Genomic DNA, 25,448 nt, shown 5'->3' with positions numbered 1-25,448 from the left:
AGGAACTTACTCCGGATGATGATAATTTCGTCAGGAGCATAGCCATAATGATTACTAGGACTTGCCATCAGGCCTTTAATGTAGTCGTTGTCCAGTGTGTTCTACATCCTTATGCCGTTGACCACCTTTGTGGTTCCTCCGCCTTTAAAGCCAGTTTCCCAACTCAAGGACAAAAGAGTGCCCTTTAAGAGCCAATTAAGGCGAGAGAGGATATTTCTGTCGGGGTTTTCTCCCTTAGCCTTTGATAGTCCCCTATCAACCTGCAAGGCAGCAGGCTGTACTCGTATTAATCCCCAAGTACAGGGCTGCCTCTTCCGCAATCTCCACCGTTCCGAAGTCCATCTTCTCCGTTAAAGATTCCGTTGAGGTCTTCACTCGTAACCCTGAGCTGGGACCCTTACCAGATGTTACACACCGGGCCAGTGTGCTCTGGGACTCACATAGGCAGGGGCGCCACTCCCTGGGTAGGGCTACCTCTGAAGAGGGTCCCTACCTGCTACTAGCAACATAAAACCAATTTGTATTGAATAGGTGGATTGAAATAGTTGCTATACTGTAAGCACTCTGTAGAAGTTATTTTTAAAACAAACCTCAAGTCCTTATCTTGCATAGTTCCTAATTTATGACAGGAAGAATGTCTTGTGTGTGTAGGTTTTGCGCATGAAAGTTAATAACTGTGTTTGTGTAGTTTATGAGTGCATGCTCATTCGTGGAGATTCTTAGTTCAAAGAACAGAGGCAGAAGGGTGCACAGTGGATCCCCAAATTAAGAAGAAATGTTCCATAGAAATAATTATGTCAATGACAATAATTACTAACCTCATTTCGCACTCATATCTGTAGTGCAATGAGAACACGAAATTCGCAAAATGTAGAGACACCTGTAGGATCTTTCATTAAGTCACTTCTGACTCTTTTAATGGCAGTTCGAGCATACTCCTTCATAAATCAATATTTAATTTTAAAACTTCCATCATCTAGGAGAAATGGGTCACTCCACCTCTTGAAGTGTTTTAGTTTTATAAAAAAATTTAACCTCAAAATGTTCTGTCTTCTATGTCAAAAATATTGTGGAGATCATCAATGTTATTTTCTGTTCTTTCAATGTATGCTTAATGGATGTAGGATATTTCACCACGATTACATTACTGCACACAGTAAATACCACTAAAATAAACTGTTTTTTTGTTACTTGCTGCTATACAACACTTATACACTGGTCCTGGTCTGTATAAGCAATTCATTGACTAACTTATAACAGATGTACACACAGGAGGCTTATACACCATTTATTAGTAACAAATTGCACATAAACATTGAATAAACCTGATATAAAAGTTATACACAGTTTATTAACAAGACTGTGAAAGTTCATATTAAAACATTATCATAAAACAAAATGTCAGAATTAATAGGTAGTCCTGCTGCGGTTATCATTTCCTTCGTGGCTTACACTTAACTGAGTCTCATGACCCATTGGATTATGCTGCCCCTTATACCACACTATGTAGAACCCAAACCAATCAATACTGGTGCAAGTACAATTAAAAACAGCACGGATTAACAACTCCCGCAGTGTCCTTAAGAAGTCAAATTAGATACTCTTCTTATTGTTACATAGTAAGTCAGCATAATCTCACTCAACAGCCATATACATACTGGTATAGCTCTATTTAAAATAGCAAAAGTTAGTGCCAATACTTTCAATTAGTAATAATCCCTTGCAAAAAGTAACACAATGTTTTAAGAGCCCCTTAATACCATTTAAGAATATGAAAACAGAATATTTATATCTTCAATGGATTAGAAGTTATTTTGGTGTAAAATTTTAGGTGAAAAAAACCTGTATATGATGTGCAGGTATCAGTTTGGAATGCTACTATATTAATGCTACTTACTCTCCAAGAAGTTCTCCTGTATCTTTATCAATAAGTCGAACAGTATTGTCAGAGCAACCTACAACCATGCATTGATCATCCCAGGTGAAGCGGACACTGGTCACCGATTCTAAAACACAGAAGACAGAAGCATAATTTGATATCAGCTATTCATTATCCAAAACAGCCTTCCACTGGATAAAAGTATTTAGTATCATGCAATCCAATTCTGTTGTTAATGTTAGATTTCCTGATCAGAGTAGGACCAGTGTATCTGATTGCTTCTAAGTTGTCCTTTCAAGACTACTCCATCATCAAAGGTGGCTTGTGAGTAAGAAAGTGCTAATATGGTGCTGGTATATAAAAAGGGCAATAAGGGTTGAAAATTAGAGGCCCATGTCTTTTAACCCTTTGGGGTACAATGTCGGACTCAGTCCGACATAATTAATTTTCTGTTCCGGTCCTATGTCGGACCTAGTCTGACACAATTTTAAGGGTGATTCGTTGACCAATTCTGAAAGTAAAATTGGTGTTCTTGAATCTAAGAACAATTCTTCAAGTGAGGAGGAAGAGGAAATTGAGGTGGAAGACAGTGGATAGAACGGTGATGTAGAGGGTGATGAATGAAGAAGGCGACGGTGATTTTTAAAGTATTCTCACAACAGTGCTATGGAATGCATGCCTCCTAATACATGAAATAATCTGGTAACTTTAGAGAGCAGTTTTCATCTATACAATATGCAGCAAAAGGCAGAAAATAAGCCCAAAGTGAGTCAAATCTTTCAGATATCTATTTATCAGGAGCCTTGTGTGGGGCTGTTACAAAACAAAATGCCTTTAAGTACAGCCGACGGAGCAGCTGAGATGAATAATTTTGTCAGAATGCAAAGCTACATATCACAGATACTTGACAGGCCAAGAAAAACTAAGGACTGTGCCATATGTTCTGACAGGAAAGTGAAAAGAGGCAGAAATAAGACATAATTTTATTGTGAACCCTGTCCAGGGCCTCCAAATGCCTCCAGAAAAACCATACTTTCTCAAAATATTGCTGATAATTTTGTTATCAGGATAAAGAATGTGCAGTTCATAATTTTAATGTAAAAAATCACCATTTTACTTATGGGAGTATTTCCTTCCCATACTTGCCTAATGTTAAATTGGACCTGTGCAAGATGCAGCTGGGAAATTAATTGTATCCCAAAGAGTTAACATCCATTGTCTGTAAATATATGGAGCAGTTGGTAGTAAACAGTATGCTGGAATTTTTGTGGGAGAATAACTTGCTTAACTCCAACTAGCATGTTTTTCTCTCAAGGCATACCTACCTATCGACAGAGGTTGCTGATGACTGGCAGTTTAATTTTGGATGTGATACACATTGATTGTGTCACATTAGATTGGCCCAAAGCCTTTGACCAGGTTTTACACCAGCAATTTTTGATGAAACAGCAGCAACTCAGCATAGGGGGCAATTTATTGGCATGGGTGAGATCCTTCCTGGAGGGTCAGTCATAGTGTGTAGTGTAAGGAGGTGCTTTTTCACTAGTTGTTCCAGTAACATCTGGAGTAATACAAGGTTCTGTGATCAGACCTCTCCTCTTCCCTACTATATTCTCGATTTCCCAGGCTGTTTTATCATCAATGGCCCAATATACCAACAACACTGTGCTGTATAGGTGTATCAGAAAGAAGGTGGATGCCCATCTATTGATGTGATGCTGTGTAAATAGCCTGAATATAATGAAAATGAGTGTAAGTAGGTCCAAATGTCCCACCATGAACAGTTACAACTAATGAGAAGTATCATTCTGCAGTGTGCTAGTTTTAAATTACTCAAAATAACTATCTGCAGTAATTTAAAAAAGGAATATACAGTGTGAAGAGGCAAAGTGCAAGGCAACAAAAATCCTAGGGTTCGTATATAGGAATTTAAGAGGTTTCAGTACACGAGTTGTAAGATTAACGTAACTTTATATGGTCCAGCCCGTTCTGACATACCGTCTACCTGCTTGGCATCCTACAACAGTGGAAAACATGAATAAGCTGCAGAGTGTACAGCTCCGCACGGTAAAGCTAACTAACAGTCAACACCCTCCAATTCCACTCAGACAACAGCCAAACAAATTGACTTAACCTTTTCTGCCTCTATAGATACTGATCCCTTCCACCGTTTATCACTTGTTTACCTGCTCAAAGAGGGGGAGGAGTTACCTTTTTACCACTTTCACTGGAATCTTTGCCTTCCAGAAGGGCTATTATTGGCACTCCGCAAAGCTATGGAATTCACTGTTACAGAATATTCAGAACTTGCCTCTTCCAAAATTTCAGGTTTACATAAAGAAAAAATTTATTTAAAGGAATTGCTGCAAGTGTCTGTGGGTGTGTGGGGAAATGAGTGAATGACAGACTGGTAGAGGGAAGGGACTATGTGAGTACACAAATAAATAAACAAATGAATGAAAGATTATCTAACTGTCGACTGAGAGAATGAATGAGCAGTAAGAAATTAATTCGTATACACATGTATATTTTACACAGTATTATTTATGTATTTTGTAAACCATGTAAATATTGTAAGTAATATCTAATTTTTAAGCACAGTTCTTGAAAACATTTTGTATGTACACAGACCTGCCATATTTCTGTTCACAACTGTATACTAAGACTCATTGAATCCTCTCCCAGACCTTTTAAAATAAAGAAATAACCAATGCAGAGTCACAGTCAAGTCTGAAACCATCCACAAAGCGGGCAGATGCTCCAGACACTAGACTTGGATGATTGTTGTTCCTATGTGGCAGTGTAAAGCCTGCTGAGCTAATTCCAACAAAGATTTTGGGGTAAACATTTGATATTCCTGTGTTTTAGTCTTCTTCTAGAGTATTTGTTATTTAATACTGAGCCAAAAATACTGAATTTATTTACTGTGTTGGGTATGGCCAGCCTTGAAGGTCGTCAACTGCTAGGAAATCTGTTAAATTTCATTCTTTTCATACAGATAGTGAGCTTGCTCATTTTTTTCTTTCAGAAAAACTCTTGTCATGTCATAATATTAATATCACACGTAACTATAGTTTCAACTGATTAAGGATGTTCGTTGGGCTATGGAAACAGTCAACAGCTAGTCAAAATGTTAATTAACAAGCTGGCAGGTGGCACCAGACCAGGGTTGGCTCTCTCACCATAAACTTACATAGCGGAAAGCAGATAATGCATTACATAAGTGTCTTGTAAATGCATGAATTAGTACAGTAGTTACATAAAAGGAAAAAGAATAAGACTGGACCTTCTCAATATCATCATCATCATCATCATCATCAATGTCCCACTCCAGTCGCCCAGGAGTGGTTAACAAGCCTCCTCCACTCCTTTCTGTCCTTCCACTTTTCTTGCTCCATTACTTCCGCCACATCCAACCCAGTTCCTCTAATGTCCTTCCAAATCCGATCCATCCACCTTCTCCTCGGTCTTCCAGCTGGTCTCTTTCCCTTAACTTCTCTTTCCAATTCCCTTCTTGCTACCTGTTCCTTTTCCATTCTTTTTACATGTCCAAACCATCTCGGTCCTGCTTTCTGTATCTTCTATACTAACGGTTCAATATTTAGCTCTTCTCTGATGTTAATATTTTGAATTTTATCTCTTCCTATCTTTTTAACCGATGTTCTTAAAAAATTTCATTTCTACTGCTTGGATCTTACTATCTTATCTCTTATTAGTTACCAGCGTTTCTAGTCCATATGTTACAATTGGTATGAAATTTTGTTTATATAATGATAATGTCATTCTCTTGGGTACTTTGTCATTCCATAAAAGCCCTCTGACCTGATGATAAAATGTTGTACCTTTACTTAGTCTGTTATTAATTTCAGGGTTGATTTCATTACTTCCATTAACAAAATGATACCCAGTCTCTAACTGTTCTACATTCTCTAACCATTCTCCATCTATATTCACTTGGCTTCTCTTTTTCTCTTTCCCACAGTGCATGTCTACAGTTTTCTTTTTACTAATTACCATTCCAAACTCCTTCAGATTTTCATTCCAAATGTCCAGTCTCCTTTGTACTTCCTTTTCTCCCTTTCCCCAAATCACCAAATCATCTGCAAATACCAAAGCATTCACTTCATCACTACTGATACTCTGTTTTACACATTTTATGATTTCATCCATCATTATAATAAACAATAATGGTAACAATGCACTTCCTTCCTTGAGACCTTTTTTTTTTGCATAAAATGTTTTAGAGTTACCATTTCCCACTTGTACACTGATTTTACTCTCATGATACAACATTTTTATCTTGTTAATTAATGATTTTGGTACATTCCTTTTCAGGAAGCATTCCCATACATGTTTTCTCTTAACATGTTGAAGACGATGTCACCCCTTATGGGGTGATGGACGCTCATAGAAAATATTGTATATCGCCCCTCATGGGGTGACACTGTAGTGTGTCCAGGACTCTCAACTTTAGGCTGTTGCGCGAAACTTGCGCTACTATTCACTGTTGTATTGCATTGCTTGTTCACGTAAGGTGTTCATAGAGTGCAGCACGGTGCCCATTCCTTTCTCAGCACGCTGTGTATTGTGCAACAGATAGTGGAATTTCTCTGGCATCTGTCACACCGTATGGGGTGATATATGCAACCATCAGAATTCAATTATTAATGGCAAGGAAAATAATACGGTTTGGAGCCTATTATTGCTTTATTCTTACATACTATTGTTACATAATTTCATAAATGGTTAATATTAGATCAATGGAGCTTCATTGTTCTAAGGAAAGTTATAATTACAAAAAAGAAAACAACACAAATGATGATATATCATGCTAGTCATTGAATTTATGCCATGGTATAAATGATATGAAAGGATTATAGTTTTTACAAGATACATATCACTTGTGAACCAACTCATTGGACATTGTTTACAGTATGTTGTTACTTTCTTTGCTTTCCTTGCAGCCTGTTGACCTCCAGTTTTGTTAGCCTCTTTGTAGCATATGCTGCAGTATTTCCTTCTCTTCCATGAGAAATTTCCAGCCTTTTCAGTTTCTTCCGTCTCCACAAGGAGATGGAACCACAATTGTGACGAAGTGTTTCTACTTCATCCGACAAGCACATCAGTTCAAGAGCACATTTCTCCTTGAAGGTAGTGATGGACATTTTCTACAGCTTTGGCACTGTTAGATAGTTTCTGTATGCAATCCATGAATTCACCAGGCTCGCTCCAATTAGTAGTTCTGTTGCTACCTTGTGATACCATCTGACAGTCTTCTGAACAGATGTATTATACGACAACAGCTGATCAGATACATCAACGCCAGGCTTTGCTTTGTTATAGTCCATAACTACGGATGTTTGAAAATTTCCATGTTACTCTTATCATGTCTTCCTGAAGATACGATTCTAACTGGTGCTTAGTTGAGAGCATATAAACCTCTTGCTCGTCCATCCATTTCAGTGCTAATGATCCTTAGCAACAATTTCTCCTTTCTTGACTCTTTCTTTTAGACCTGGCGGAAGCCCAACTGTATTCTTCCACAAGGTACCAACCAGGTGAGTGCATCTAGCTAGGAGTTTATTCGCCAGATCAACAGACGTGTAGAAATTGTCTGAGAACAAAGTTGATCCACTGTCTAAATAAGGATCCATAAGTTCCATCACAACAGCTGTAGCATGTGCTGGTCCAGGGTTAGTAGTTGTCCCTTTGCCACAGTACACTTTTGTGGTGTAGGTATAGCTGTCTGTATCACATACTTTGAATACCTTTCACCCGTATTTATGAGCTTATTTGGAATAAACTGTCAAAATATTAGTCTTACCCTGAAGGGGATCATAGATTCATCAATGACTAATTTTTCTTGTGGCTCATTTAGTCCTTTGAAACTCTTATTGAGCTTTAGAACAAGAGGTGCGATTTTATACAACCTGTTATTATTTATAAATTACATTTTCCGTATTGACAGATTCAAAGTATAGATAAGAAATGTGTTTTTCCACCATTCAATACACAATTTATTTTAATAGATTAAGCTAGTACCGGTTTCGGCTCTTTAACGGCCATCATCAGCTAGTACATGTTTTGTTTTAGCCATTAGACAATTCACAAGTTGTTATTGTATTTTTATTTTATTTTTTTTTGCTAGGGGCTTTACGTCGCACCGACACAGATAGGTCTTATGGCGACGATGGGATAGGAAAGGCCTAGGAGTTGGAAGGAAGCGGCCGTGGCCTTAATTAAGGTACAGCCCCAGCATTTGCCTGGTGTGAAAATGGGAAACCACGGAAAACCATCTTCAGGGCTGCCGATAGTGGGATTCGAACCTACTATCTCCCGGATGCAAGCTCACAGCCGCGCGCCTCTACGCGCACGGCCAACTCGCCCGGTTGTTATTGTATTAGGCAGCCGGATGTCTAATGGGGGATGGAAATGTATACAATAGCATATAATTAAAATATCAGTAGTCAGGGTAAAAAGTTACAAATAGAACATGAGTATGTAAAACATATTAAAAACACACAGGCCACAATATATAACATTTAAAAAGTTTCAACACATTAAAATGGTACGTATAGGTAGACACTTGTTAAAATTTTTCAATTCATGCTATATAGATTCCATTCTTCTGTCCTTTGTGCAGTTCGTTTGCTTCTAAGTTATGTTGATTTTAGTGGCGTAAGGTAATCTTCGAGAACATTTTGAAACTGGTGTACGTCTTATTGATATGGGCCTTTGTCATGAAGAAATTTTGTTATGTTATAAATCCCAACTTGTGATATACTATGGCAAGTTTCAATATAGCAAACAGCAGGTCTCGAGCTTGTATTTAGAGGTAGTCGGTGGCAACACCTCTCTCGTCTATGTTTGTTCTTGTAGTCTGTAAAGATAAGGTGATATAAGTATGCCGGTAGTGTGTATATGAAGGAATGCCTAGTGTGTGTATGGAAAGAGTACTTACTATAGTCGTTGTGGAAGTCTTGTGCCGATGTGTTTGAAGGCTTGTTGTGTTCTACTGCGAGTGCGTCTGGGGCTCATATTAGCTGTGGAGGAGAATGTAGGTGGAGGGGAAGAAGGAGTGGCCATTGGAGAAGTAGGGGCGGGGTCAGGCTTGTGATTTGTTGGTTTATTAGAGCGTGTGTTTACTATTTTGAGGTAATCATTCTTTAATGTCGGAATGGCTTTGTCAAAAATGATGCTGGTTTTTTCATTAATATCATTAATGTTATGATTGGGGTTGGCGTATTGGTCTAAAGAAATGTAGAAATCTTCGGTTATGTTGAGCAGGGGGCCCTTGGAGTTTATATTTAGTATCGTCATGTCGTTATTGATGTTTGTGAAACTATGCTTGGATTCTTCTACATGTTGGCCTATTGATGAGAAATGGTTATGTTTTACTGCATTTATATGTTCATTGTAGCGGATGGTGAAGTTTCTGCCTGTACGTCCTATGTAAGTTATGTCACAGTTGTTACATTTGGTACGGTAGACACCTGATTGGTTGTATTTATTGTTATTATTGACTGTATTAGTGTTATGTATAATGTTGGTACTATTGTGTGTGGTTTTGAATACTGTTTTTATGTTGTGCTTCTTGAAAATATTAGTTATAGTATATATGTGGGTGTTGTTAAAGGTAAATAGGGCATAGTCTTTTTTAGGTTTGGCTGTTTTTGCTAATCTAGTTTTAGGTTGTGATTTTATTTTGTGAATGATTTTGTTGACCATTTCTTTGCTGTATCCGTTGTGTTTAGCTATGTCGTGGATTAACTTCAATTCATTGTTTTGGTCTTCTGTTGTCATTGGGATGTTAAAGGCTCTATAAATCATACTATAATAGGCTGCTCTTTTTTGTGTATTGGGATGAATGGAATCATTTTTTATGGTATTTGAGGTGTGTGTGGGTTTCCTGTAGATCTTGTAAGATAAGTGGTTGTCGTGTCTGGTTATTGTTAAGTCTAGGTAATTTAGTGTACGGTTATTTTCGGTTTCTTTGGTGAATTTAATTTGGGGATCTAGAGTGTTAAGCTTGTCTAGTATAGTTTGTGCGTCAGTGGATCTGTTATCTAAAACTACAAAGACATCGTCAACAAATCTGCACCAAAAATGTATATTATCTATTTCTTTGATTGACGTGTGTTCTAAGTTATCTATATATATTTCTGCTAATATTCCGGAGGCAGGAGACCCCATAGGTAGGCCTCGTTGCTGATAGATGGTATCGTGAAATCTGAAATAGTTATTGTTTATGGCGAATTCAAGTAAGTTTATGAATTCGTTTATTTCTAAGGTGCTCAAGTTGCTATTTTTTTTTTAGGTTAGATTCTATTATTTTGATTGTTTGTTTAACAGGAATGTTAGGGTACATATTTATTATGTCAAATGAAGCAAGGGTATGGTGTTGTTCGATCTTTAGCTCTTTGGTTCTGTTGCAGAAATCTATTGAGTTTAGTATTGTTTTGTTTGCTAAAAATGTATAGTGCTTTTTTAAGAATTTTTGGATGAATTGCGATAATTTGTAGGTTGGACTGGCTCTATAGTTTATAATTGGTCTCATAGGTACGTCTTCTTTATGTATTTTTGGGTAGGCTTTCGCAGTCGGTAATTGGGGGTTCATTGTTATGAGTTTAGCAGATTCAGTTTCGGTGAGAAGAAAGTGTGTGTTTTTAAGTAAAATTTTTAAATTCCTTTGTATGTTGTTGGTTGGATCTCGGCGTTTAATAGAAAAAGTATTGTCTTGGAAACATTTTTTAGTCTTTGTTATGTATTCATTTTTATCCATAATGACCGTAGTGTTGCCTTTGTCGGCCTTCGTTACTAGTAGATTGTTCTGTTTTATTTTATTTTTAAGTTTGTTTAAGTTCGATCTATTGGTGGTATTCATGTTTGGGTTATTATTGTGGATGCTATTGATGTATTGCGGGATCTTTCTACTGATTTCGTGTCTTACTTCGTCTCGTATGTCATATGGGATCTTTTGTAAAGCAAGTTCTGTTTCGGTAATGGCAGTTATAATATTCTGGTAGGATGATGCATTACCCCAGTTGTGTTTGGGTCCCCTGTTCAATATATCCGTTTCTACGTCGTCAAATACGGTTTGCGTAAGATTTTTTATAGGCGGATGGAATTTATGTTGGGAATCCTTGTTAGGAAGAGAGGGATCTTTGTTTTGGATTATGGTTAGTGGCTTTGGTTTACTTTGTTGTTGTTTCAGTGTTTCCAGTTTTTTGTTTAGTGTGTTTTGTTTCTTTATGGCTAAGTCTTCTATTTTTCTCTGGAAATTCGTTGAAAGTAATTCCAATAGCTGTGTGGGAGTTCATGGGATGCTTTCAGGTGTGTTGAGTAAAGTTCATTATTAAGGTGTTGTTTCTTACGATATAGGAATTTTATTTCTTCTTTTAACCAAATTTCATTAGTCCTGTTTTGTGTTTTGCATGTCTGAGCAGTTCGTCTGTAGTTCGTATCTGACGACGTAGAAACGGATATATTGAACAGGGGACCCAAACACAACTGCGGTAATGCATCATCCTACCAGAATATTATAACTACCATTACCGAAACAGAACTTGCTTTACAAAAGATCCCATATGACATACGAGACGAAGTAAGACACGAAATCAGTAGAAAGATCCCGCAATACATCAATAGCATCCACAATAATAACCCAAACATGAATACCACCAATAGATCGAACTTAAACAAACTTAAAAATAAAATAAAACAGAACAATCTACTAGTAACGAAGGCCGACAAAGGCAACACTACGGTCATTATGGATAAAAATGAATACATAACAAAGACTAAAAAATGTTTCCAAGACAATACTTTTTCTATTAAACGCCGAGATCCAACCAACAACATACAAAGGAATTTAAAAATTTTACTTAAAAACACACACTTTCTTCTCACCGAAACTGAATCTGCTAAACTCATAACAATGAACCCCCAATTACCGACTGCGAAAGCCTACCCAAAAATACATAAAGAAGACGTACCTATGAGACCAATTATAAACTATAGAGCCAGTCCAACCTACAAATTATCGCAATTCATCCAAAAATTCTTAAAAAAGCACTATACATTTTTAGCAAACAAAACAATACTAAACTCAATAGATTTCTGCAACAGAACCAAAGAGCTAAAGATCGAACAACACCATACCCTTGCTTCATTTGACATAATAAATATGTACCCTAACATTCCTGTTAAACAAACAATCAAAATAATAGAATCTAACCTAAAAAAAAAATAGCAACTTGAGCACCTTAGAAATAAACGAATTCATAAACTTACTTGAATTCGCCATAAACAATAACTATTTCAGATTTCACGATACCATCTATCAGCAACGAGGCCTACCTATGGGGTCTCCTGCCTCCGGAATATTAGCAGAAATATATATAGATAACTTAGAACACACGTCAATCAAAGAAATAGATAATATACATTTTTGGTGCAGATTTGTTGACGATGTCTTTGTAGTTTTAGATAACAGATCCACTGACGCACAAACTATACTAGACAAGCTTAACACTCTAGATCCCCAAATTAAATTCACCAAAGAAACCGAAAATAACCGTACACTAAATTACCTAGACTTAACAATAACCAGACACGACAACCACTTATCTTACAAGATCTACAGGAAACCCACACACACCTCAAATACCATAAAAAATGATTCCATTCATCCCAATACACAAAAAAGAGCAGCCTATTATAGTATGATTTATAGAGCCTTTAACATCCCAATGACAACAGAAGACCAAAACAATGAATTGAAGTTAATCCACGACATAGCTAAACACAACGGATACAGCAAAGAAATGGTCAACAAAATCATTCACAAAATAAAATCACAACCTAAAACTAGATTAGCAAAAACAGCCAAACCTAAAAAAGACTATGCCCTATTTACCTTTAACAACACCCACATATATACTATAACTAATATTTTCAAGAAGCACAACATAAAAACAGTATTCAAAACCACACACAATAGTACCAACATTATACATAACACTAAAACAGTCAATAATAACAATAAATACAACCAATCAGGTGTCTACCGTATCAAATGTAACAACTGTGACATAAGTTACATAGGACGTACAGGCAGAAACTTCACCATCCGCTACAATGAACATATAAATGCAGTAAAACATAACCATTTCTCATCAATAGGCCAACATGTAGAAGAATCCAAGCATAGTTTCACAAACATCAATAACGACATGACGATACTAAATATAAACTCCAAGGGCCCCCTGCTCAACATAACCGAAGATTTCTACATTTCTTTAGACCAATACGCCAACCCCAATCATAACATTAATGAAAAAACCAGCATCATTTTTGACAAAGCCATTCCGACATTAAAGAATGATTACCTCAAAATAGTAAACACACGCTCTAATAAACCAACAAATCACAAGCCTGACCCCGCCCCTACTTCTCCAATGGCCACTCCTTCTTCCCCTCCACCTACATTCTCCTCCACAGCTAATATGAGCCCCAGACGCACTCGCAGTAGAACACAACAAGCCTTCAAACACATCGGCACAAGACTTCCACAACGACTATAGTAAGTACTCTTTCCATACACACACTAGGCATTCCTTCATATACACACTACCGGCATACTTATATCACCTTATCTTTACAGACTACAAGAACAAACATAGACGAGAGAGGTGTTGCCACCGACTACCTCTAAATACAAGCTCGAGACCTGCTGTTTGCTATACTGAAACTTGCCATAGTATATCACAAGTTGGGATTTATAACATAACAAAATTTCTTCATGACAAAGGCCCATATCAATAAGACGTACACCAGTTTCAAAATGTTCTCAAAGATTACCTTACGCCACTAAAATCAACATAACTTAGAAGCAAACGAACTGCACAAAGGACAGAAGAATGGAATCTATATAGCATGAATTGAAAAATTTTAACAAGTGTCTACCTATACGTACCATTTTAATGTGTTGAAACTTTTTAAATGTTATATATTGTGGCCTGTGTGTTTTTAATATGTTTTACATACTCATGTTCTATTTGTAACTTTTTACCCTGACTACTGATATTTTAATTATATGCTATTGTATACATTTCCATCCCCCATTAGACATCCGGATGCCTAATACAATAACAACTTGTGAATTGTCTAATGGCTAAAACAAAACATGTACTAGCTGATGATGGCCGTTAAAGAGCCGAAACCGGTACTAGCTTAATCTATTAAAATAAATTGTGTATTGAATGGTGGAAAAACACATTTCTTATCTATACTTTATACAACCTGTCTTGACCTCGGTTCGCTTCATTGTTGAAATGCCAGAAACGCAAAATCAGTACGAACTTGTCCTGCTTCATTACATGACCCCAACATTGTTTTTATACAGTCTGTTCTTTCTTGACCAATAATTATGTAGTTTGGGAAACTATGCTAGGCCCATCCACATCTATAAGCCTAAAAACTTTTTCATGTCAGCACAATTGATATCAGTCCAGTGAGTGAATCTACTTCGCCTACTCAAGCGTTTCCCTTGCAACATATTCCTTGCATTTTCATTGGTTTCATGCACCATCATATTGGTGATGTCATCATTAACTATAGCATGATAGAAATCAACTGGTTGAGATTTATCACTCAGATTAAAGTTTAAACCAGGGCTACGTGTGAATAAAAAATGTTTCTGCAAACCTGAGAATGTTCCCCAGTAATTGTCACTGGCTGGTGATATGGTTGAATCATTGCATGATACAGCACTGGAATCTTTGCTAGTGTTCTCACTACACAAACTACTGTCCAATTCCAACTCGGAAAAGGTGGCATCACATTGCAAATCCGAAATGTCAACATCACTTAATTCAGCACTTCTCAAGTTCTTCTATCTCTCTATCGGTAATCATGTCTTACAACACGGAAACATATATAACATTAATTAAAAACTTGTCACAAAACTGTATATTACAAGGAATTTGTTGAAAGGTGCGCAAACCAACAGTTCACAACACAGAGCACATTCCACAACAACAGAGGTAAAAATTCTGTCATGCGCACTTTCCCTGTTGCATTGTCAACCTAATAACCATATGTCACTCCAACAGGGGGACACAAAAATAGTAACTTTGAACATAAATTGTCTTTGATTATCATCTACGAATGAAATTATGCACATCCGTAGCCCACAACAAGCTGAAATATATATATTGCATTTCCACAGTTTACCATGAAAAAAGCAAATGTACGCGTCGTTAACGTGTTAACTGTATCATAAGCTTTTTCCAAATCCAAAAATACGAAGATGATTTGCTTGTTCCTTTCCAGATGTTTTTCCATTATCGTTCACACTGTAAATATCAAGTCTATTGCTGATCTATTCGGTCTAAAGCCATATTGTTCTTCCTCTAACTGTGTTTCTATTATATCTCTCAGTCTTCTGTCTATGACTTTCCCCATTATTTTTAGCCCATGTGATAATAGGATTATACCTCTATAATTTTCACATTTATTTCTATTTCCTTTTTTGAATAATGGTACAATGCTTCCTTGTTGCCAATCTTCTCAACATTAGTATAAAATGACTTGCAAATTACCTTCCAATAAGGAAATAAAAGTCGATGCAAATATTCCAGTTAAATGTCTACTAGCAGGTACAGTAGAGTGACTACATGCTACATATTAATAATATATAATGTTAATAATATTGAACATATTAATTATAATTAATTAATAATGGCCTCTGTTATGGAGGGTAAGAGAAGTATAGGTAGACCAAGACAACGATGGTTAGACTTGGTTTCTAACGATTTAAAGATAAGAGGTATAGAACTAAATGAAGCCACAACAGTAGTTGCAAATCGAGGATTGTGGCGATGTTTAGTAAATTCACAGAGGCTTGCAGACTGAATGCTGAAAGGCATAACAGTCTATAATGATAATGTTTGTATGTATATTAATTATAACAAATCTGCAAAAAATGCATTTGTAATTTTTAACAGTTAGAAATGCTTGAAATAGATTTTCAGTCTAATAGATCATGTTGAGTAAATATAGTAAATGCCAAAGAGATTTTCTCAACATGCTTAATAAGCTAAGAGCCAATTGCAGAAATGGTATTTAATGTTTACGGTTAAACAATGTCTAAATATTTTACCACCTGTATTTATCTTATATTTCTTCCCTTTTCCCTGTTGCATTGTCAACCTAATAACCATATGTCACTCCAATAGGGGGACACAAAAATAGTAACTTTGAACATAAATTGTCTTTATCATCTACGAATGAAATTATGCACATCCGTAGCCCACAACAAGCTGAACTTTCTTATTATCCTACAGTTCCCACATCACCATTCAAGATCTGTGAAGCTGGGAAGCAGAGGTGAGCTGATTGATGTCTGAGAAGAGATGGATTGAGAAGAACTGGGATTGGTGAGGAGAGAGCCCATACATCTGAAGACGGAAGTGTTTGAAGATGTGGAGTATGTCCTTGACCTTTTGTGTTTTCATATTTGTTCTTGTGTTCACTTTCTATTGCTCCCTCTTCTTACACCGACCTGCCACTGTATTCATCTTATTATGTGTTCCATTTCATGTTCTTACCTCCCTATATATGACTTGATGTGACACTTCTTTGTTTCCTTCCAATACTAATAATTTAGCTAAATCTATCCTAACAATTGTAATGCCAACCACATAAAATATAAGCCAAAAAGAAATGAATTAAATTTAAAGCAAGACTATTCTGAGAAGAGTAGATTTACAATATCAAATTGAAGCTATTTGTTTGTTCTCCTGAACAGCAGGGAATTTTACATTCATTCGTATAACATGGTGCTGCTGATGGCATGTCCTTACTGGTAAAATGGCTGGTAACATAAAAGGAAGGTATTTGGAAGAAAGCTACTAACTAAGCTAGTAGAACACAGTGCTATGGATTCTGTTGCAGATTTATACAATGAGAAATGTTGTGCAGAGGAAGGGCGGCAGTGGTGGCAACAATTTGCTAGTTGCTTCACGTCGCACCGACACAGATAGGTCTTATGGCGATGATATCTGTGGCAACAATAACAACAACGATGGGTTCTGGGAATTGACCTGGGAGGAGCTCTTGTGACTCTGACAAATGGGAATGAAATACACAAAATATTGGATTCATCAAGAGAATCCAACCAGCCTCTTTCACTCCGATTCCAGCACATAACAGACATGAGGTGCCCCTATTAAGACGAGCAACCCAGTGGAAGGTTGGGTAATAAGTCCCAGTGGACTGGCAAAACTGATCATTGTTGAAGGGAAACACAAAGATGGTCAACAGATTCAATAGTGGATGAGCAATGCAAATCCAAAAGGTGAAGAAGGTGGAAAAACTATCTTTGAAATATAAATCCACATGTCTGCTCCTGCAACAGGCGATGTTGTGGTCACCGTCTGTACCCAGGTGAGGGTCATACTCCAGATCTTACAAATCTGATTCGAGCATGTCAAAGTTTCCAGTTCTGCGTTGTACTTGATATTGTAATTAAAGGCAGTTACATTGAATAACCCTGCATCTGTGTACCAAGTTTTGCATCGATACATTTCATTATTCATCAGGTAGGTTATTTTTTGTACTGCCTCTAATGTCTCCCCAAACACCTTACACACCCAATATATAATGGGTCCCAATAAGAAGATATGAGAATGTTTCCCTACAATGTACAGAAACAAATCAAAAGCATCAATTCCCTTACAGCTGGGTTAGGGCAAAGATATTCTTTTCGTGTCACTCTACCTTTCTATCAAAATTTTAATCCAACTCTCCTTGCCTTATGGTGTTCTAAAACCTCTTTTCATAATCTGGGTCTTCCACTGCTTCTTTTTCAATTGTATTTTAATAGTTGGTTTTCATTCATCCATGTAATATGTTCAAACTAATCCTAACAATTTTTCTCCATTTTATCACTTAGTTTTTCCGTTATAGTGATCTCATTCATCAAAATGTCCGCCTCTGTAGCGTAACAGTTAGTGTTATTAGCTGCCGTCCTCAGGGGCCCAGGTTTGATTCCTGGTACTGCCAGAAATTTAAAAATGGCGGGAGGGCTTGTATGTGGTTGAAATGGTACATGCAGCTCACCTACAATGGGGGTGTGCCTGAAAAGGGTTGCACCACCTCGGGATGAAGACACAAGTTTACTTTATCCATCACAAGAATTGTAAACAGTAAAGGGGGTAGTATACTTTGCTGACTGAAGACTGGTTTTAATTTCAAACTTGTTTTGGTCATTTGTGTCTTGACCAGGGGCATGCATCGCACTCTTTCAGCTTGTGCCAGCTCGTTGCCAACGAAATGATGAAATGCTGGATCGTCTAAACCAATTCAACTCATCGAGCTGGAATAGAGCTGCGAGCTAGTGCACTAGCTTCGACTAGCCTTAGGTGATGCATAAGCTACAATCTGAATCACAAATGTTTATACGACCAGGATGCTAATACCTTACTTGGTTATACACATTCATTTTGAAACTTACATGTTAATGACACAAACAATAAAGCGGAAGTGAGTATGAAGTAACATCATCATACAATGACCATATTTCTGAGAGTTGAAGCTGAAACCAAATGGCTAACAATTGTAAGACTCCCCACTCCCCCCACTTTCTTAGTAGTGCAGTTCAAGTAATGCTCAACAGTCATTATGCAACATATTATTGAAGCTAACGACAGAATGAATTAAATTAAATAATTAGTATGATATATTTTAATGAATATTTAATTTTCACAACTGCATAGTACTCTAAATAAGGAAAAGTAAGGAGATAATGTACAAAATGTACTATGTACCCATACTGACTTTTGCAGCTGAGACTTGGACTTTGACTAGCAGGCAAGAGAGTAGAATTCAAGCCAGTGAGATGAAATTCCTAAAGATGTATGATAGGAAAGACAAGAAAGACAGATTGAGAAATGAAGATGTTAGGAAGAAAGTTGGGATAGGAAAGCTAAATGAGAGAGTTGAAAAGAATAAACTAAGGTGGTATGGACATGTAAAGAGGATGGAGGAAAATATACTTCCAAGACAGATGCTGGAGGCAAAATGTGAGGGCAAGAGAGCAAGAGGAAGTCCTAGAACAAGGTGGATTGAATCAGTTAAGAGCAGCATAAGAAGATGAAATTTAGAGTGGGGCAAGATCGTGGAAGAGGAATGGTGGAAGGAAAGAGGAAGATGGAGAAGTGCCATAAATACCTCGACCCGGCAGGAGCTGGATAAGAGTAAACGATGATGATGGTACTCTAAATAAGCTTTCAACATAGTGATGGGCAGCCTGAAAAAGGGTCTCAAGATTTCTCGAGACTAGCGCAGGCACTGTTTCTCGCAAGAAATTTAAAGAGATCTCGAGAGCTTTGTCCCTGCATTGTGTGGCGAGCAGCATGCTGTAGCCCTAAAGATAGGCGAAGCTGAATGTTGTTTGTGCCAAGTATGTGAATAGCCAACCACGGGCCTTCCCCATTCCATAAACACGTGTCAACAAACGACTAGGGCGTTCATTTCTTTCATTTCTACCGAGATCTATTTTGACACAGTATAACATAATTACAAAGGATACAGATTCTGTCATTGTATGCAGCGGTAAGTATGCAAATGAGTAAACTAGGTACAGAAACTGATGGCTACTGTAGGTGTACATCGTTATCAGAGCCCATGTTCAATATCCATAAGACCAGTGCTTATGTTTACCAATATGTTGGTGACGAAGAATTCCTTACGTTATAGAGTATTCGCATCATAATTAGGTACTTTGATATATGATGGTGCAATGCGTAATTGTGTCTAATTGTACGCGACAACTTTAAGACAATTTCCGAAACACAACGTAAGTTGTGGATGTAGATTATTTTGAAGAGATGCCACATAGCTCAGCCCACTGTGTTGTTTATACAAAAGAAGTAAAACACGTCAACAGGAATACTTCTGGAATGATCCAGCACTTAAACACACATAATATCGCTGAAGGGGAATTGTCACAGGGAACACCTCTGACTCGGCCTGCATCACTAGAAGCTACCCTGTCAACAAAAATTGCAAGGTATCCAGGTAGGTGCACATCCCATCTACAGTCATTCGCAAATTATGCTGAACTGTTCAGCTAAGATATACGTCAAATAACTCGTGAACCATTTAAGATACTGACATTTTGTTTTCATTTTTGTTAATGGTATTAAGGGGCTCATAGTTGAACATGCAGTACTTTTTGAGGCTTTTGAAAAAATTTATCGGCACACACATTTCCATATGAGAATATTATTTCATGCAATAACTGCTTTTAATATACTACCAAGCTTACACTCGTGGATACTGGGATGTTGCACAGATTGCAGCACAGGAGAATCGGTCTTGCGATTCTTGTGAGAGTCTCAGGATCTGTGGCGTCAGTCTCGAGTGTCTCGAGCGAGAGCACTGCCCGTCACTATTTCAACATATCAGATTGTGTTCAATATATGTACTAAACTCAAATACTGTACATGTACTGAATACCACCTATTATGAGATAATGTATTTTATTAACACACATTTAGTATAGAATATTAAACTAATAAGCAAGCCATATATTAAGGAAAGAGAGGATCAGTGAAGGAACACTTAACAGGATAAAAAAAATAACAAGTCTGAGTAGGAAGAGCTTGTTGAGGACTAAGAAGAAATGAATATACAGTAGAATTGGGACTGATGAGGAGAAAGCCCATCTATTTGAAGATGTGGAGATTGCTCTTGTCCATTTTAGTTTTCTTTCTATTTTTCCCACTTCCTGTCTTTAAAGTGCCCATCAGTGATTTTGTAGTCAAATATGTTTGAAAGTGTGACAATAGGACGGAGGAGGAAAGGGGTGTGGGGAGGTTGGTCAGACATGTCCCGTATTTTCCTTTATAAAATCTGCCAACCCTAATTATCTTGTCACTACTGAACTGGATTGAATCTGTCAGCTATCAGGTGGTCCAGTAAACATGTGGTACACTGATATGATGCATATGAGCTAGTTACGAGTGACATTTTTAGTGTTATGATGATGAGTTTGCTTGCTAGAGCTGAGCTGACACAAGCTGCGAGAGCACGATGCATACCTCTGGCCTTGACACAACTGTAAGATATAGAATAGGCCAACATTGCTGGTATAATTTTTGTTTCATCTGAATACCTTTCATAGAAATAGATACAACTGTAATTAATTAATGGCAAAATTTATATTATTGCTTTATTCAAATTACCTGTTCATGAAAGGAAGAAATAAGTTTTAGCCATGACACATCTGGATGCGATTCCTGCCCAAGACTTCTTTCTGATTAAAACTTGATTTCTATCTGGTCTCTTGAAATGCACATTTTCACTGTATTGATTTACAGTACCATAGCACTGCTGCAGTCATTCTGAACTTTTAATATTCGGGAGATAGTGGGTTCGAACCCCACTGTCGGCAGCCCTGAAGATGGTTTTCCGTGGTTTCCCATTTTCACACCAGGCAAGAGTGCCTCATTTCTGTAATTAATTTCCTACCAATCACATTCTTCTTCTTCTTCTTCTTCGATTTTGAGTGTAACTTTGAAAGTACCCAATAAACATGAGAGGGTGTGGCTAGTTTAATCTTGAATGGTCTCAAACTTTCCCTGAGGGTTTATGAACTGCGGCTTTGCACATCTCTTGGCCTATTGATCGTCATCTTACTGTGCGTGTGTATCAAGCAGGAGGCGGGAGGCCTCTTCGTCAGCGGCTAGAGCTTCTCAAAGGTAATGACCACATAACATCTTTCTTTCTTTCTTTCTTGCTAACTCCGCAGTTTAACCCAAGGGAAAGTTACGTATCATCAAATATGTAACCTACTTTTCTGAAAATGTAACTTCTGTCGGCTAATGTAATAATTTCATTAAATCTTCAACTGTAAATCGGGGATAGAGAGTGATGTATCCTCTTGAGACCCTTCATCTTGGTTTGAGGTGCCACGTTTTGGTAATCTCTCGTTTCTGCAATGTATTAAAGTTATTTCTATACGAGTAACCTCAGTAGTTTGGGAATAGCCCGTTTCATCAGCCTCGTGCCCTTTCGTTTTTAAGAGCTCATATCTAGGAGTGCAAGTACATGCCTCCATTCAATTTGTGTTTCAGGCCATTTACTTAACCTGTTCTTTTCCGCAAAGGCCCAATAGGTTGGGTACAAGATACCCCTGTTTCAAATTTTTAAGTTGTGCCTTGATGGCGAGTGATTGTAATTTTCTGATATTGCCTTGAATAGGCTAGAAGAAACTGAGAGCCTCTTAGCTCTTTTTCAAGTGTTGTAAAAGTGCCTCTGGGAGGCTTGATATTGTAATCTACAGAGCAAGTGCTGCATGTACACTGACTGACAGAGCAAATGCAACACCAAGGAGGAGTGGTTCGAAAGGGATGAAAGTTGGGGAAAAAACAGAGACGGCATGGACGAATAATTGATGTTTATTTCAAACCGATATGCAGGTTACACAATGCGCACGGCATCGACTCAGTAGGACGTAGGACCACCGCGAGCGGCGATGCACGCAGAAACACGTCGAGGTCCAGAGTCAATAAGAGTGCGGATGGTGTCCTGAGGGAGGGTTCTCCATTCTCTGTCAACCATTTGCCACAGTTGGTCGTCCGTACGAGGCTGGGGCAGAGTTTGCAAACGGCGTCCAATGAGATCCCACACGTGTTCGATTGGTGAGAGATCCGGAGAGTACGCTGGCCACGGAAGCATCTGTACACCTCGTAGAGCCTGTTGGGATATGCGAGCAGTGTGTGGGCGGGCATTATCCTGCTGAAACAGAGCATTGGGCAGCCCCTGAAGGTACGGGAGTGCCACCGGCCGCAGCACATGCTGCACGTAGCGGTGGGCATTTAACGTGCCTTGAATACGCACTAGAGGTGACGTGGAATCATACGCAATAGCGCCCCAAACCATGATGCCGCGTTGTCTAGCGGTAGGGCGCTCCACAGTTATTGCCGGATTTGACCTTTCTCCACGCCGACGCCACACTCGTCTGCGGTGACTATCACTGACAGAACAGAAGCGTGACTCATCGGAGAACACGACGTTCCGCCATTCCCTCATCCAAGTCGCTCTAGCCCGGCACCATGCCAGGCGTGCACGTCTATGCTGTGGAGTCAATGGTAGTCTTCTGAGCGGACGCTGGGAGTGCAGGCCTCCTTCAACCAATCGACGGGAAATTGTTCTGGTCGATATTGGAACAGCCAGGGTGTCTTGCACATGCTGAAGAATGGCGGTTGACGTGGCGTGCGGGGCTGCCACCGCATGGCGGCGGATGCGCCGATCCTCGCGTGCTGACGTCACTCGAGCTGCGCCTGGACCCCTCGCACGTGCCACATGTCCCTGCGCCAACCATCTTCGCCACAGGCGCTGCACCGTGGACACATCCCTATGGGTATCGGCTGCGATTTGACGAAGCGACCAACCTGCCCTTCTCAGCCCGATCACCATACCCCTCGTAAAGTCGTCTGTCTGCTGGAAATGCCTCCGTTGATGGCGGCCTGGCATTCTTAGCTATACACGTGTCCTGTGGCACACGACAACACGTTCTACAATGACTGTCGGCTGAGAAATCACGGTACGAAGTGGGCCATTCGCCAACGCCGTGTCCCATTTATCGTTCGCTACGTGCGCAGCACAGCGGCACATTTCACATCATGAGCATACCTCAGGGACATCAGTCTACCCTGCAATTGGCATAAAGTTCTGACCACTCCTTCTTGGTGTTGCATTTGCTCTGTCAGTCAGTGTATTAGGGGAGTTCTGCCCTTGTATAAAATTTGTGCTCTTTTGTAAATTTGAGCTAGGAGCTCAGGAAAAGTTAAGTGTGGGCTTGAAGCCCACGATCTGGTTATACCACCAATTTTGTCGTTCCTAGACTTGTTTAATTTTGGCTACTTGTACCTGTAAATTGTGAAATTTTGTATTATGAAAATATAACCTTCAGTTTAAGTTTTAATTAATTTTGACATTGTAATTAGACCCATTCGCCTCGGCACCTTCTTTCACCTCTGCAATCCACGATAAACAACGGAACAATAATAATAATAATAATAATAATAATAATAATAATAATAATAATAATAATAATAATAATAATAATAATAATAACTAACCCCACGACACTACAGCCCTGAAGGGCCTTGGCCTACCAAACGACCTCTGTTCAGCCCAAAGGCTTGCAGATTACGAGGTGTCGTGTGGTCAGCACAACGAATCCTCTCGGCCGTTATTCTTGGCTTTCTAGACCGGAATAATAATAAATAATATTATTGTCTTTATGTCCCACTAACTACTTTTACGGTTTACGGAGATGCCAAGGTGCCAAAGTTTAGCCCTGCATAAGAGTTCTTTAATGTGCTAGTAAATCTATTGACATGAGGCTGACGTATTTGAGCACCTTCAAATACTACTGGACTGAGCCAGGATTAAACCTGCCAATTTGGGGTCATAAGACCAGCGCCTCAACCATCTGAGTCACTCAGCCTGACTCTAATCTTAGAGAGAGCAAGACAGCATATTAAAACTTTCCTTGATGCTTACCTCCCATGAAGTCAGATATAACTTCTCCAATTCTAATATCATAACGACGAACTCTGCAATCAACAGACCCTGTCAGAATTTCATGGTCAGTAACCTGTACACAATGAGAAACAAAGTTTTAAAATCATATTTTATAACAATGGTCCCATTACAACAATCAGTGAAAAATGTCTGAACAGGGGAAGAAAGTATAAATTCTGAACTAATAAATTCTCATTCTCAGCAACACTTTTAGGCAAAAGACAACTGACTTAAATAAAATAGCATAACATACCAAAAATGTTTATATATAAACAGAGATAAGTGCTGTTGAATTTCATTTTCCTAACAAAGTGACTAATCAGGCCAATGGAAATCATAAGCCTACTGCTAGGTCTGAACACCTAAGATAGAGCACAATGGATAATAAAAGTTATAACATGTAAGGTTAGTCTCTTTTTCCTAAACTGATTTGTACACTTCAACACCAGCTAAGCAGGCCTAGTGCATTTGCTTGTTTCATGTTGTCAAGGTTGCAGAATTGAATGCTATTTGCTGAGAGTTTATAGGAGAAAGACCCATATCACTATATTTAGTGATACATTAAAGATCAATTTTTAGGACAAAATGCCTGCATAACATCTCTTTTAAGACCAATGGTGAGTTAGTAGAAGTGAGAATAAACACATAACATTATTATCACCGATCCCTTGAAAAGCATTTAATGATTTTTCTTTTACAATCTGCTATATGTCACACCGACACAGATAAGTCTTATGGCAATGATGGGATAGGAAAGGGCTGGCTAGGAGTGGGAAAGAAGTGACCGTGGCCTTAATTAAGGTACATCCCAAGCAATTGCCTGGTGTGAAAATGGAAGAACACGGAAAACTACCTTCAAGGCTGCCGACAGTGGTGTTCAAACCTGCGATTATTAATAATGGCATAGCACTAATTTGGTCTTTCAGATGATCATATCTTAGAGAGAAAGTAATGGAAAAGAATACAC

The 25,448-nt window shown here is 38.3% G+C and overlaps 1 protein-coding gene across 2 annotated transcripts in view; it reads right to left on the bottom strand.

The window, feature by feature from the left end:
• LOC136874114 (WD repeat domain-containing protein 83) overlaps positions 1–25,448 on the bottom strand; it is an 81,504-nt gene that overhangs the window by 17,095 nt on the left and 38,961 nt on the right. For both annotated transcript variants that reach the window (XM_067147668.2, XM_068227662.1), the window contains 2 exons: positions 24,461–24,554; positions 1,898–2,006 (listed from right to left, as the gene is read on the bottom strand). In XM_067147668.2, the coding sequence (XP_067003769.1) occupies positions 1,898–2,006; positions 24,461–24,554 (203 nt within the window). The remainder of the gene's footprint in view (positions 1–1,897; positions 2,007–24,460; positions 24,555–25,448) is intronic.

Source organism: Anabrus simplex, chromosome 5, assembly GCF_040414725.1.
Source record: "Anabrus simplex isolate iqAnaSimp1 chromosome 5, ASM4041472v1, whole genome shotgun sequence".
Classification (NCBI taxonomy): domain Eukaryota; kingdom Metazoa; phylum Arthropoda; class Insecta; order Orthoptera; family Tettigoniidae; genus Anabrus; species Anabrus simplex.
Note: the sequence above shows the minus strand (reverse complement) of the source record. Positions and strands in the feature narration are given on the sequence as shown.